This window comes from Tripterygium wilfordii, chromosome 3 (assembly GCF_013401445.1).
Source record: "Tripterygium wilfordii isolate XIE 37 chromosome 3, ASM1340144v1, whole genome shotgun sequence".
In the NCBI taxonomy this organism is placed as follows: domain Eukaryota; kingdom Viridiplantae; phylum Streptophyta; class Magnoliopsida; order Celastrales; family Celastraceae; genus Tripterygium; species Tripterygium wilfordii.
The window spans coordinates 5826552-5840366 of record NC_052234.1 but is presented as its reverse complement, the minus strand read 5'-3'; the positions used below and the strand labels follow the sequence as shown (position 1 = coordinate 5840366).

Sequence of the window (13815 nt, the reverse complement as noted above, 5' to 3'; positions counted from 1 at the left end):
TTCCCCAAAAAGTGAAAAGCACGTCTATGGAGATAGTTCAGCAATTCGATGGCATCAAAGTGGACCGTTGTACTCTGTTTAGTGTTCTTAGAGGTCTAGCTCCCTAGTTTAGCTTTGGTACAACGTTTCGTAAGGTAACGATGCGAATACACCAATTTACGTTTGAAATTGCCCAAAACTAGGAAAAGCTCATCTATGGAGAGAGTTGAGCAAATCGATGGCATCGAATTTGATCGTTGCTCTCTGTTCCGTGTTCTTAGAAGTCTGGCTCGGTAGTTTAGCTTTCGTACAAAGTGTCGTAAGGTAAAGATGTGAATATGCCAAGTTATGTTTGAAATTGTCCAACAACGTGAAAATCTCATCTATGGAGAGAGTTGAGCAACTCCAAGGCATCTAAGTGGACCGTTGTACTCTGCTTGGGGTTCTTAGAAGTCTAGCTCACTAGTTTAGCTTTCGTACAATGTTTCGGAAGGTGAAGATGTGAATAATCCAACTTACGTTTGAAATTCCGTAAAAACGTGAAAAGCTCATCTATCGCTAGAGTTGAGCAATTACATGTCATTAAAGTGGACCGTTGTACTCTGTTTAGTGTTTCTATAAGTCTAGCTCGCTAGTTTAGTTTTCGTACAATATTTCGTAAGGTAAAGATGAGAATAGACCGAGTTATGTTCGAAATTGCCCAAAAACGTGAAAAGCACATCTATAGAGAGAGTTGAGCAATTCGTTGGCATCAAAGTGGACCGTTGTACTCTGCTTAGTGTTCTTAGAAGTCTAGCTTGCTAGTTTAGCTTTCGTACAATGTTTCGTAAGGTAAAGATGCGAATATACCAAATTATGTTTGAAATTGCCAAAAAACGTGAAATGGTCGTGTATGGAGAGAGTTGACCGATTCTGTGGCATCGAAGTGGACCATTTTACTCTGTTTAGTGTTCTTAGGAGTCTAGCTCACTAGTTTAGCTTTCGTACAATGTTTCGTAAGGTGAAGATGCGAACAATCCAACTTATGTTTGAAATTGCACAAAAAAGTGAAAAGGTCATCTATGGAGATAGTTGAGCGATTATAAAGCATCAAAGTGGACCGTTGTACTTTGTTTAGTGGTCTTAGAAGTCTAGCTCGCTAGTTTAGCTTTCGTACAACGTTTCGTAAGCTAAAGATGCGAATAGACCAACTTGTGTTTCAAATTCCCCAAAAACGTGAAAAGCTCGTCTATGTAGATAGTTGAGCAATTCGATGGCATCAAAGTGGACCATTGTACTCTGTTTAGTGTTCTTAGAAGTCTAGCTCGCTAGTTTAGCTTTCGTGCAACGTTTCATAAGTTAACGATGCGAATAGACCAAGTTATGTTTGAAATTGTCCAAAACCGTGAAAAGCACATCTGTTGTAACTTTAATTAACTCGCAAGCGCACGAATACAATTATAGCATAGGTATGCAATAGCGAGGTCGATCCCACGGAGATTTGTCAAGTAATTCTAATTTCTACTAAATTCGAATGTCTCGAGATAAAACTAAATTATTTCTGAAAATTAAAGAGAAGTTGTGTGAATTTGAAAATCAAGAAAGTGCAAGAATATTAGAAAGATTTAGGGTGTTTTTAATCAAGAGAATGCAAACTAGGACTTCGATTTCACCATAGCAATCCTATTCTATGTCTTATTTGGTTAAGATTCAATTCTCGTTTCTAAGGTTCGTTATTATCTAAAATATGAAACGCCATTGATTGTGGTCAAGATCAACTATTCTTAAATTGTTATCTAGCCATTGATTGTGGTCAAGATTACAAACAAGAATGCATTGAGTGCAAGAAGAACATCAAGAACCAAGAGTGTTTATGCATGGATCGTACTTCAACAACATCTCATTCATTCACAAGAGCTATATCAAGTTTACCCATTGATCGTGGTGTAATCTTGTCTCAAACATGTATCTAAATAATGGTGATCAGTCATTAAATCAACACATGATATATGAAGCACAATGAATAAAACTAGAAACTTGAATTGGCAACGAATTAATTAAGACATAGAATAGTCATGCTAGGCTACATCGAATCCCTAGTAAAGAGTTTAGCCACACATAATATATAAAAACATCAACAATTCAAGAAATAACAACATCAAGAACTTAAGAAAAAGAACACCTTTTACAAAGTAAGCTTGGTGAAAAGGATTCCCCTTTTAGGAACCTTGTTGCTTCCTTCTCTCCTAGTGATGTTGCTCTCCAATATCCTACCCTTATGTGATTCTTGAATCTTTCCCCTCGGTCTGCCCTCCCTTGCTGTGTATGCCAGCCCCTTTTATATCATCCTTGGTTAGGTTAAAGTCATCCATATGAAAGGAAACAATATCATCCTTTAGTTTCCTCTTGCATAAAGATTTCCTCCAGCTGAAATATTGAATCATAATAGTCAAAGATTCATTCAAATCATAAATTGATACTCTATTAGCTTCCTTCAAAGGCTGGAAACGTCCTTGGGCTTTCAAGAAGTCTCAAATCAATATTGTTAAGTATGAGCCCGGATTCCTGATTTTCTGGACTGCGCAGTCCGTATTCAAACTGTCATAACTTTGTCCACAAAACTCGGAATCACAAACTGTAAAATTCTTCAGAAACTAGACTTCCATATCTTTTCAACGGTATATGACACAAAACCCAGATATTCTCAAAGGATTTATGGTGACCTTCACAAGTAGGCTGGACTGAACAGTGAGAGATTTTGCTGAAATTACCAAGACTCGCATGTACATGTCCAATAACATTGTCAAAATTGCCATTGACATAATTCATCATCTAGGATTCGATTAACTGAAATGCAAACAAAAATAACGTAAAACACCCAAGTTTGACTTGAAAACAAAGCAATAAGTTAAGAAAGAGAGGTATAAAATCAATGTAATTTTGCAGTCATCAAATACCCCCAAACCTACTTCTTGCTAGTCCTCGAGCAAAACTTAAAGGAGAAAAAATAAAGATAAAAAAACTAACTCACTTTCGCAGGAATCGCGGTGGCACTTAGCATTTGACACAAGCCTTTAAACCCCTAGGTGTCCCTAGTGGACGAGTTATAATCTCGTGAGGGTTTACCAGAATGATACCCACAAACATTTACCAAACTACCATGGCATAACAAGTAAAAGCATGGAATGAATAAAATCAGTATAGTATTCACACAAACTACGTTGAGACTTCAAATTCCATCATTCATATCATAGATACTCCAACCAAGTCAAATACCATTCATTCCATTAATAGGTGAATATTTAGATTGTGCTCAAAAAGATTATACATAAATGTGTGACTTTTATTTGATTTTAACGCAAATCATGCGAGCTAGAAGATTTATCAGAATTATCAAGTAATGACACGAAGGCATATATTTACTCTCTCTTTAACTTTTACTATGGGTCCATGCTTTCATCATCATTTTTTTTCTATGTAACATGTGCAATGCTTAGTCTCATTAAGCTTTCTAATTGACTCATGTAACGAGCTTTCAACCAATGACTCCCAATCTAGTTAGCTCAGGGCATTAGGTGTAGAGACACACCTAAGGGTCTAATAACTCAAGTCAAAAAGGGTACGAAACTTCGCTAGTCACATAGATATTTATTTCAGTCTCACAACCTTTTTACGCGAAACTCACTACCGACTAAACAAGAGGCCCGTTTACTCAGTAGCGAGAACCAGAAATAAACACTTATTCTTTTCTTCATATTGTTTTTTTTTTCTTTTTACTTTTTTCTTTTTCTTTTTTTTTTTTTTGAATAGCATGTCACTCATATTTCTTTATTTCAATTTATATATGCCAAAGTATCATACTCAACAATACCCAACTCATCTCTTAACACCAACAAAATTTGCAGTTAATCTCAAATAGTATACCCCACAAATATGTGCTTTGTGCATGTGAGATTATTTTTATGTTAATGGAATAAATTGGTCAAGACTTAGTTTAGAGAGCTCAGATATAAATGTGCATTCTCCAAACAATTTCATCAGTGTGTCAACAATACTGAATTAAATTCATTCATACTCTCAAGTGTTACGACACATGGTAACTTGAAAATTTCTTTCCAAACTGCAGTTTGTCAAATCTGATCTACGTTCAGTTTTTGGAGCATATCTCACAAAATACTCAATGGATTTCGACCCAAGTTATATGGACAGAAAATAGACAGAAAAACCCACAACTTTCATTCAGAACACAATTCAACAATCATCTTGCAACTGATCGAAAACTGGCAGTGAAAATAGTGCACATGCAGGACAATGAACTTCACACCCCCAAACCTAATTGAAACATGTCCTCATGTTTATAAGCATAGACAGCATGAAATCAAAGTAAAAAAAATAAGAACAAAAGACAAAGGAACGAAAGGACCTGATTGGGTTGCCTCCCAATAAGCGCTTGATTTAACGTCTAGACAAGACGGAAGGCAGGATTGACAATTAAGGGGCGGTCAGCGCCAAGACGTCGATGTCTTGTGTTTGATGTTCCTCCAAATACGGTTTCAGTCGTTGTCCATTTACCTTGAATATCGATCCAGTGCTTAAATTCTCAATATCAACTGCTCCATGAGGAAAGACTTGATGTACTCGAAAAGGGCCAGTCCATCTTGACTTTAATTTTCCGGGAAAGAGAGTCAAACGGGAATTATAAAGTAAAACTTTCATACCTACTACGAACTCTTTTGTTTGAATGGTCTTTTCATGGTAACGCTTAGTCCTCTCCTTGTAAATCTTTGCATTCTCGTAAGCGTCATTCCGAATTTCCTCCAACTCATTCAATTGAAGTTTTCTTGCATCTCCAGCTTTCTTGAGATCAAAATTAAGTGTCTTGATGGCCCAATAAGCTCTATGTTCCAACTCCATTGGTAGGTGACAAGCCTTGCCAAAGACAAGTCGATAAGGACTCATGCCAATAGGAGTTTTATATGCCGTTCGGTAAGCTCACAATGCATCATTCAATTTCAATGCCCAATCTTTTCTTGTAGCATTCACGGTCCTCTCCAGGATCTTCTTGATTTCTCTATTACTAATCTCTACTTGACCAGAAGTTTGAGGATGATAGGGTGTTGCAACCCTATGTGTAATATTGTACTTCTTCAATAATGCCTCAAAAGGTTTGTTGCAAAAGTGGCTACCACAATCACTAATGATAGCTCTAGGCGTTCCAAATCGTGTAAAGATCATATCCTTCAAGAAACTGAGTACAATTTTATGATCATTTGTCTTGGTAGAAATTGCCTCCACCCACTTAGACACATAATCCACAGCCACAAGTATATAATTATACCCAAAGGATGGAGGAAACGGACCCATGAAGTCTATACCCCATACATCAAAAAGATCAACTACAAGGATATTGTTGAGGGGCATCATATTCTTACGACTAATGGTTCCTGTTCATTGGCACCTATCACACTTAACACAAAAATTAAATGCATCTTTAAATAAAGAGGGCCAAAAGAATCCAGATTGTAAAACTTTGAGGGCTGTTTTCTTTGCACCAAAGTGACCTTCACACGCCAATTCATGGCTGAATTTAAGGATGCTTGTTTGCTCAATTTCCGGAACACAACGCCTTATGATTTGGTCAGAACAATATTTAAATAAATAAGGTTCGTCCCAAAAATAATGCTTAAAAGTGGCAAAGAATTTTTTTCTTTCCTGCAAGGTTAATTCATCCCGAATAATACCACATGCCAAATAATTAACAATATCTGCATACCATGGTTCAACTTCTCTCATTGAGAAGAGTTGTTCATCTGGGAATGACTCTACAATCGGCATGTTTGCATGATTGCCCCCATCAGTTATGCGTGACAAGTGGTCCGCAACAACATTTTCGCTCCCTTTCTTATCTCGAATATCCAAGTCAAATTCTTGCAACAAAAGGATCCACCTAATCAGACGAGGCTTTGCATCCTTCTTAGTCAATAAGTACCTAAGAGCTGCATGTTCAGAATAAACAATAACTTTTGAACCAATGAGATAAGATCAAAATTTTTCTAAGGCAAACACCACCGCAAACAACTCTTTTTCCATAGTAGAGTAATTGAGTTGAGCATCATTGAGTGTGCGGCTAGCATAGTAAATTACATGCGGACGTTTGTTCACTCTTTGTCCTAACACTGCACCAATAGCATAGTCAGAAGCATCACACATTAATTCAAAAGGAAGAGACCAATCAGGTGCTCTAATGATAGGAGCAGAGGTGAGTTCACGTTTTAAGGTATTAAAAGCAATAAGTCATTCATCATTAAACTCAAAAACAACATCTTTAGCCAAGAGATTACACAAAGGACGTGTGATTTTAGAGAAATCTTGAATGAACCTTCGATAAAATCCTGCATGGCCTAAGAAACTTCGCATGCCCTTTACAGAAGTTGGGGGCGGCAATTTTGCAATCAAATCTATCTTTGCCTTATCAACCTCAATACCCTTACTTGAAATCACATGTCCTAAAACTATACCTTGCCTTACCATAAAGTGACTCTTCTCCCAACTGAGAGTGAGGTTTGTCTCTTGACATCTTTTAAGGACTAAGGTTAAATTATTAAGGCAATCGTCGAACGAATTTCCAAAAACAGAAAAATCATCCATAAATAGCTCAATAAACCTTTCAAGCATATCAGAGAAGATTGACATCATGCATCTTTGGAAAGTAGCTGGGGCGTTACATAAGCCAAAAGGCATCCTTCGGTAGGCAAAGGTACCAAATGGACATGTAAATGTCGTCTTCTCTTGATCTTCTGGAGCGATTGGTATTTGATTATATCCTGAAAAACCATCAAGAAAGCAATAGTAAGAATAACCAGCTAAGCGTTCAAGCATTTGATCAATAAAAGGTAACGGAAAGTGATCTTTTCTTGTGGCAGCATTAAGCTTTCTATAATCAATGCACACATGCCATCCGGTGGTCATTCTTGTCGGTACAAGCTCGTTATCTTCATTCTTGACTATCGTAATTCCAGACTTCTTGGGAACTACTTGAACTGGGCTTACCCATTTGCTATCAGAGATAGGGTAGATAATACCAACATCAAGTAATTTCAATACTTCTGCACGCACCACTTCCTTCATGTGTGGATTCAATCTTCTTTGTGCCTCACGTGTGGGCTTGGAATTCTCCTCCATTAATATTCTATGCATGCACATGGCTGGGCTAATTCCCTTGATATCTGCAATGGTCCACCCAATGGCCGCTTTGTGTTCTCTCAACACTCTTAATAGTTTTTCTTCCTCCAATGGTGAAAGGTCAGAAGCTATAATTACTGGGAGGGTATCATTCTCACCAATGTAGGCATATTTAGGATTGGATGGCAAAGTTTTAAGCTCAAGTGTAGGAGGAGAGACAATAGACGGGACCAACTTGGAGTGAGAAAGTTCAACATGTTCAATAAGAGTGTTAGGATGGCACGGGTGTAAACTGTTTAAGGCAGCTATTACTTCCATGATTTCTTCATCATTCGCCATGTCTTCTTTTCTCAAAGTTAAGGCTGCCCCTAATGCATCTTGCGCTTCTTCCTGTAAGAAACTAGAGAAAACAAGAGAATCCAATGCATCAACCGTAAAACAATCCAAAGAACTCAAGGGATGAGATAAGGATTCAAACACCTTGAATTGCACAGTTTGATCTAGGACTGTCATGGTGAAAACTCCATGCTTTACATCTATTAAAGTATTTGTGGTGGCCATGAATGGACGTCCAAGTAGGATAGGAAGTTCACGATCATGCATTGGAGTATCGTCCATATTGAGCACTACAAAATCAGCAGGAACAATTAGTCTATCAACTTGAACTAGAATATCCTCTACTATACCTATTGGATATTTGACAGATCAATCCGCCAGTTGTAGAGACATTGTTGTCGGCTTCACCTCCCCCAAACCTAATTGAAGATATACAGAGTATGGCATCAAATTTATACTCGCTCCCAAATCTAGCATTGCCTTTTCCATCTTCTTGTCTCCTACTGTTATGTTGATAGAAAAACTTCCAGGATCCTTAAGTTTGGGAGGTAGCTTCCTTTGAAGTACAGCACTCACATTCTCCGAGACCATTACCTTTTCATGTGGCCCATACTTGCGTTTGTACGTGTTCAATTCCTTGAAGAATTTTGCGTATGCCGGCATATTCCTGATCACATCAAGCAAAGGTAAGTTAATATTGACTTTAGATAATGTATCATAAATTTCAGAAAAAGACTTATCCAATTTGCTTTGCTTTAAACGGCCTGGAAAAGGAATAGGAGGGATGTAAGGATTTGGAGATTTCTGAAGCGAAGATGACTCAGAATTGGGTTGTTTTTCTGAGGACTGAATTGATTCAGGCTTCTGAATCTTTTCGGAATGGTTGCTGGTTGTGATATGTTGAGGCTGGACTGACTCTCGTCTTTGATCTGCATTCAAAGTAGAATTATCAGTAACTTCATAATTAATTTGGTTATCAATGACCTTACCACTTCGAAGTACTGTGATTGCTTTAGCTTGCTCCGGTTGGCTTGGAAGTTTTCCAGGCTCTTTGATTTTAATAACATCCACAAGTTGACCAACTTGGACCTCAAGCTTTCCCATGGATGCCAAAGTTTGATTTAGCTTTGTTTCTTGGGTAGCAATCATTGCATCATGCCTATCCATCCTTGCCCTACTTTCCTGCACAAACAACTTAATCGATTCTTCCAAAGAAGAGGTCTTTGGTTGAACATAAGGGTTAAGTTGATTCTGAGTATTACTCCAAGAAAGATTAGGGTGATTCTTCCAACCTTCATTGTAAGTATTGGAATAAGGATTATTTTTAGATCTTGGATTTTAAGCATTCATCATGTTTGCTTGTTGAACAAAATCAGGGTACTCATGGCTGGAAGGACATGCATGAGTAGAATGACCAACAATATTGCATAAAGCACATACCTCGACTTGAGTCATAGAATTGGCATGGGTGCCTAACATGGCATCGATCTTCTTATTTAGTTCTCCAATTTGTCTTGCCATATTATCACTGTGGTTTAGTTCATACACACCAGATTTCTTGCTTCGAGCATCTCTTTGTTGTGAATTGGATCCAAGCATCTCATAAATGTCATAAGCTTCTTGAGGAGCCTTTTTGAACATTGCACCACCTGCAGCATTATCAGCAATAGATTGACATGTTTGGGTTAGTCCATCATAAAAAAATTGCATTTGTAACTCCAAAGTATAACCATGATGCGGGCATTGAAGTAAAAGCAATTTATAACGTTCCCACGCCTCATGGAATGGTTCACCATCAACTTGTGTGAATGTGGAGATTTGACGTCTGAATGCACCAGTTTTCTGATGTGAGTAAAACTTCCCTACAAATTTGTTGTATATGGCATCCCATGAAGTGAATGATCCAGGTGTTAGAGACATCAGCCAAAACTTAGCTTGATCCTTTAGGGTATATGGAAAGCATCTCATCTTCAGTTGTTCCTCAGTCACACCCTGCAAAGGAAAAGTACTAACAGTAGCATAAAATTCTTTCATGAAAGTCAAAGGATTCTCATTAGGTAAACCATAGAAACTTGGAAGCATATTAAAATGTAGAGATTTCAACTCATAATTTCTAGCTGCAGTTGGAAGTAATATGCATGATGGTGAAGTAGGAATAGTCGGCCGAGCGAATTCCTCCAAACAACGTGTATCATTGTTGTCCTCCATTGGTTCAATTGTTTCCTCTTCCTCAGATTTGATGTCAGTCTCGTCTACCTTTGGTTGATTTCTAGTCCTTAGAACTCCTTCAATGTTATCGTTCAATGGAAGCACGTCTCCTTCTTGTGATCGGCGTCCTTGCATCCAAAGCTGAAAATTTTGAAAATCTGTCAACTCAGAACACTGTCTACTCTTTTGATGATAACTTTCTGGTTATAACTCAGAATCCTGATCTGTTTCTTAGGCTGGAGAGTAGACTTCTTCAGCTTTCCGTTGATATACTATAAGCCTAGTAAACCTTGCTGAAACAGTCCAGAATAGTCGGTAAAGACAGCCACCAAATCTGCCCAGTAAACAAAAAAAAAAACAAAAAAAACAAAAAAAAAAAACAGTTTATGAAGAAAACTTTCGAGACCCCAATTTGAATTAGCAAATTGAAATTCTTAAACACAATCCCCGGCAACGGCGTCAAAAACTTGTTGTAACTTTAATTAACTCGCAAGCGCACGAATACAATTATAGCATAGGTATGCAATAGCGAGGTCGATCCCACGGAGATTTGTCAAGTAATTCTAATTTCTACTAAATTCGAATGTCTCGACATAAAACTAAATTATTTCTGAAAATTAAAGAGAAGTTGTGTGAATTTGAAAATCAAGAAAGTGCAAGAATATTAGAAAGATTTAGGGTGTTTTCAATCAAGAGAATGCAAACTAGGACTTCGATTTCACCATAGCAATCCTATTCTATGTCTTATTTGGTTAAGATTCAATTCTCGTCTCTAAGGTTCGTTCTTATCTAAAATATGAAACGCCATTGATTGTGGTCAAGATCAACTATTCTTAAATTGTTATCTAGCCATTGATTGTGGTCAAGATTACAAACAAGAATGCATTGAGTGCAAGAAGAACATCAAGAACCAAGAGTGTTTATGCATGGATCGTGCTTCAACGACATCTCATTCATTCACAAGAGCTATATCAAGTTTACCCATTGATCGTGGTGTAATCTTGTCTCAAACATGTATCTAAATAATGGTGATCAGTCATTAAATCAACACATGATATATGAAGCACAATGAATAAAACTAGAAACTTGAATTGGCAACGAATTAACTAAGACATAGAATAGTCATGCTAGGCTACATCAACAATTCAAGAAATAACAACATCAAGAACTTAAGAAAAAGAACACCTTTTACAAAGTAAGCTTGGTGAAGAGGATTTCCCTTTTAGGAACCTTGTTGCTTCCCTTTCCTAGGGATGTTACTCTCCAATATCCTGCCCTTATGTGATTCTTGAGTCTTTCCCCTCAGTCTGCCCTCCCTTGCTGTGTATGCCAGCCCCTTTTATATCATCCTTGGTTAGGTTAAAGTCATCCATATGAAAGGAAACAATATAATCCTAGTACAATTAGAATAATCCTTTAGTTTCCTCTTGCATAAAGATTTCCTCCAGCTGAAATATTGAATCATAATAGTCAAAAATTCATTCAAATAATAAATTGATACTCTATTAGCTTCCTTCAAAGGCTGGAAACGTCCTTGGGCTTTCAAGAAGTCTCAAATCAATATTGTTAAGTATGAGCCCGGATTCCTGATTTTCTGGACTGCGCAGTCCGTATTCAAACTTTCATAACTTTGTCCACAAAACTCGGAATCACAAACTGTAAAATTCTTCAGAAACTAGACTTCCATATCTTTTCAACGGTATATGACACAAAACCCAGATATTCTCAAAGGATTTATGGTGACCTTCACAAGTGGGCTGAACTGAACAGTGGCAGATTTTGCTGAAATTACGAAGACTCGCATGTACATGTCCAATAACATTGTCAAAATTGCCATTGACATAATTCATCGTCTAGGATTCGATTAACTGAAATGCAAACAAAAATAACGTAAAACACCCAAGTTTGACTTGAAAACAAAGTAATAAGTTAAGAAAGAGAGGTATAAAATCAATGTAATTTTACAGTCATCAACATCCATGGAGAGAGTTGAGGAATTCGATGGCATCGAAGTTGATCGTTGTACTCTGTTTCGTGTTCTTGGAAGTCTAGCTCGCTAGTTTAGCTTTCGTACAACGTTTCGTAAGGTAAAGATGCGAATTGGCCAAGTTATGTTTCAAATTTCCCAAAAACGTGAAAATCTCATCTATGGAGAGAGTTGAGCAACTCCAACACATCTAAGTGGACCGTGGTACCCTGGTTGGGGTTCTTAGAAGTCTAGCACGCTAGTTTAGCTTTCACACAACGTTTCGGAAGCTAAAGATGCCAATAGACCAACTTAAGTTTGAAATTCTCCAAAAAGTGAAAAGCTCGTCTATTGCGGGACTTAAGTAATTCCATGTCATCAAAGTGGACCGTTGTACTCTGTTTAGTGTTTCTATAAGTCTAGCTCGCTAGTTTAGCTTTCGTACAACGTTTCGTAAGGTAAAGATGAGAATAGACCAAGTTATGTTTGAAATTGCCCAAAAACGTGAAAAGTACATCTATGGAGAGAGTTGAGCAATTCGATGGCATCAAAGTGGACCGTTGTACTCTGCTTAGTGTTCTTCGAAGTCTAGCTCGCTAGTTTAGATTTGGTACAATGTTTCGTAAGGTAAAGATGCGAATAGACCAAGTTATGTTTGAAATTCCCCAAAACGTGAAAATGTCGTCTATGGAGAGAGTTGACCGATTCGATGGCATCGAAATTGACGATTTTACTCTGTTTAGTGTTCTTAGGAGTCTAGCTCACTAGTTTAGCTTTCGTACAATGTTTCGTAAGGTGAAGATGCGAATAATCCAATTTATGTTTGAAATTGCACAAAAACGTGAAAAGGTCGTCTATGGAGATGGTTGAGCGATTATAAAGCTTCAAAGTGGACCGTTGTACTTTATTTAGTAGTCTTAGAAATCTAGCTCTCTAGTTTACCTTTCGTACAACGTTTCGTCAGCTAAAGATGCGAATAGACCAACTTATGTTTGAAATTCCCCAAAAAAGTGGAAAGCACATCTATGGAGATAGTTCAGCAATTCGATGGCATCAAAGTGGACCGTTGTACTCTGTTTAGTGTTCTTAGAGGTCTAGCTCCTTAGTTTAGTTTTCGTACAACGTTTCGTAAGGTAACGATGCGAATAGACCAAGTTATGTTTGAAATTGCCCAAAACCAGGAAAAGCTCATCTATGGAGAGAGTTGAGCAATTCGATGGCATCGAAGTTGATCGTTGCACTCTGTTTCGTGTTCTAAGAAGTCTAGTTCGCTAGTTTATCTTTCGTACAACGTGTCGTAAGGTAAAGATGCGAATTATGTTCGAAATTGTCCAAGAACGTGAAAATCTCATCTATGGAGAGAGTTGAGGAACTCCAAGACATCTAAGTGGACCGTTGTACTCTGTTTGGGGTTCTTAGAAGTCTAGCTCACTAGTTTAGCTTTCGTACAATGTTTCGGAAGGTGAAGATGCGAATAATCCAACTTACGTTTGAAATTCCACAAAAACGTGAAAAGCTCGTCTATCGCTAGAGTTGAGCAATTCCATGTCATCAAAATGGACCGTTGTACTCTGTTTAGTGTTCTTAGGAGTCTAGCTCGCTAGTTTAGCTTTCGCACAACGTTTCGTAAGCTAAAGATGCGAATAGACCAACTTACGTTCGAAATTCCCCAAATAGTGAAAAGATCGTTTGTTGCAGGAGTTGAGCAATTCCATGTCATCAAAGTGGACCGTTGTACTCTGTTTAGTGTTTCTATAAGTCTAGCTCGCTAGTTTAGCTTTCGTACAACGTTTCGTAAGGTAAAGATGAGAATAGACCAAGTTATGTTTGAAATTGCCCAAAAACGTGAAAAGCACATCTATGGAGAGAGTTGAGCAATTCGATGGCATCGAAGTGAACCGTTGTACTCTGCTTAGTGTTCTTAGAAGTCTAGCTCGCTAGTTTAGCTTTCGTACAATGTTTCGTAAGGTAAAGATGCGAATAGATGAAGTTATGTTTGAAATTTCCCAAAACGTGAAAAGGTCATCTATGGAGAGAGTTGACTGATTCGATGGCATCGAAGTGGACCATTTTACTCTGTTTAGTGTTCTTAGGAGTCTAGCTCGCTTGTTTAGCTTTCGTACAATGTTTCATAAGGTGAAGATGCGAATAATCCAACTTATGTT

The 13815-nt window shown here is 37.7% G+C and overlaps 3 protein-coding genes and 1 non-coding gene across 4 annotated transcripts; 1 reads left to right on the top strand and 3 right to left on the bottom strand.

Annotated features, from left to right (window-relative positions):
* Positions 1–4449: 4449 nt before the first annotated feature.
* On the bottom strand, positions 4450–4917 carry LOC119995547. Its single transcript, XM_038842061.1, has one exon. The coding sequence runs from the start codon at positions 4915–4917 to the stop codon at positions 4450–4452; it is 468 nt and encodes a 155-aa protein (XP_038697989.1).
* Positions 4918–4950: 33 nt separating this feature from the next.
* LOC119995546 lies at positions 4951–6168 on the bottom strand. The gene is made up of 3 exons (XM_038842060.1): positions 6111–6168; positions 5700–5954; positions 4951–5402 (listed from the first exon to the last, which is right to left on the bottom strand). Exons 1-3 carry the CDS (start codon positions 6166–6168, stop codon positions 4951–4953), a joined length of 765 nt encoding a protein of 254 aa, XP_038697988.1.
* A 1677-nt stretch (positions 6169–7845) lies between these two features.
* Positions 7846–11521, bottom strand: LOC119995545. The gene is made up of 5 exons (XM_038842059.1): positions 11400–11521; positions 11070–11132; positions 9958–10018; positions 8874–9825; positions 7846–8768 (listed from the first exon to the last, which is right to left on the bottom strand). The coding sequence occupies exons 1-5, from the start codon at positions 11519–11521 to the stop codon at positions 7846–7848; spliced, it is 2121 nt and encodes a 706-aa protein (XP_038697987.1).
* LOC119995729 lies at positions 9203–9309 on the top strand. The gene has a single exon (XR_005467691.1). It is a non-coding gene; the product is annotated as a small nucleolar RNA R71 (small nucleolar RNA).
* Positions 11522–13815: the final 2294 nt, after the last annotated feature.

Coding starts and splice junctions, on each gene's coding strand:
- LOC119995547 (XM_038842061.1), bottom strand. CDS start 4,917: ATGAGTCCTTATCGACTTGTCTTTGGCAAGGCTTGTCACCTACCAATG.
- LOC119995546 (XM_038842060.1), bottom strand. CDS start 6,168: ATGTGTGATGCTTCTGACTATGCTATTGGTGCAGTGTTAGGACAAAGA. Junction 5,955..6,110: donor AGGACAAAGAGTGAACAAAC/GTCCGCATGTAA, acceptor CTGAACATGCAG/CTCTTAGGTACTTATTGACT. Junction 5,403..5,699: donor TGTTAATTATTTGGCATGTG/GTATTATTCGGG, acceptor GCCAATGAACAG/GAACCATTAGTCGTAAGAAT.
- LOC119995545 (XM_038842059.1), bottom strand. CDS start 11,521: ATGGCAATTTTGACAATGTTATTGGACATGTACATGCGAGTCTTCGTA. Junction 11,133..11,399: donor AATCCTTTGAGAATATCTGG/GTTTTGTGTCAT, acceptor TCAATATTTCAG/CTGGAGGAAATCTTTATGCA. Junction 10,019..11,069: donor AATTGTACTAGGATTATATT/GTTTCCTTTCAT, acceptor TTTACTGGGCAG/ATTTGGTGGCTGTCTTTACC.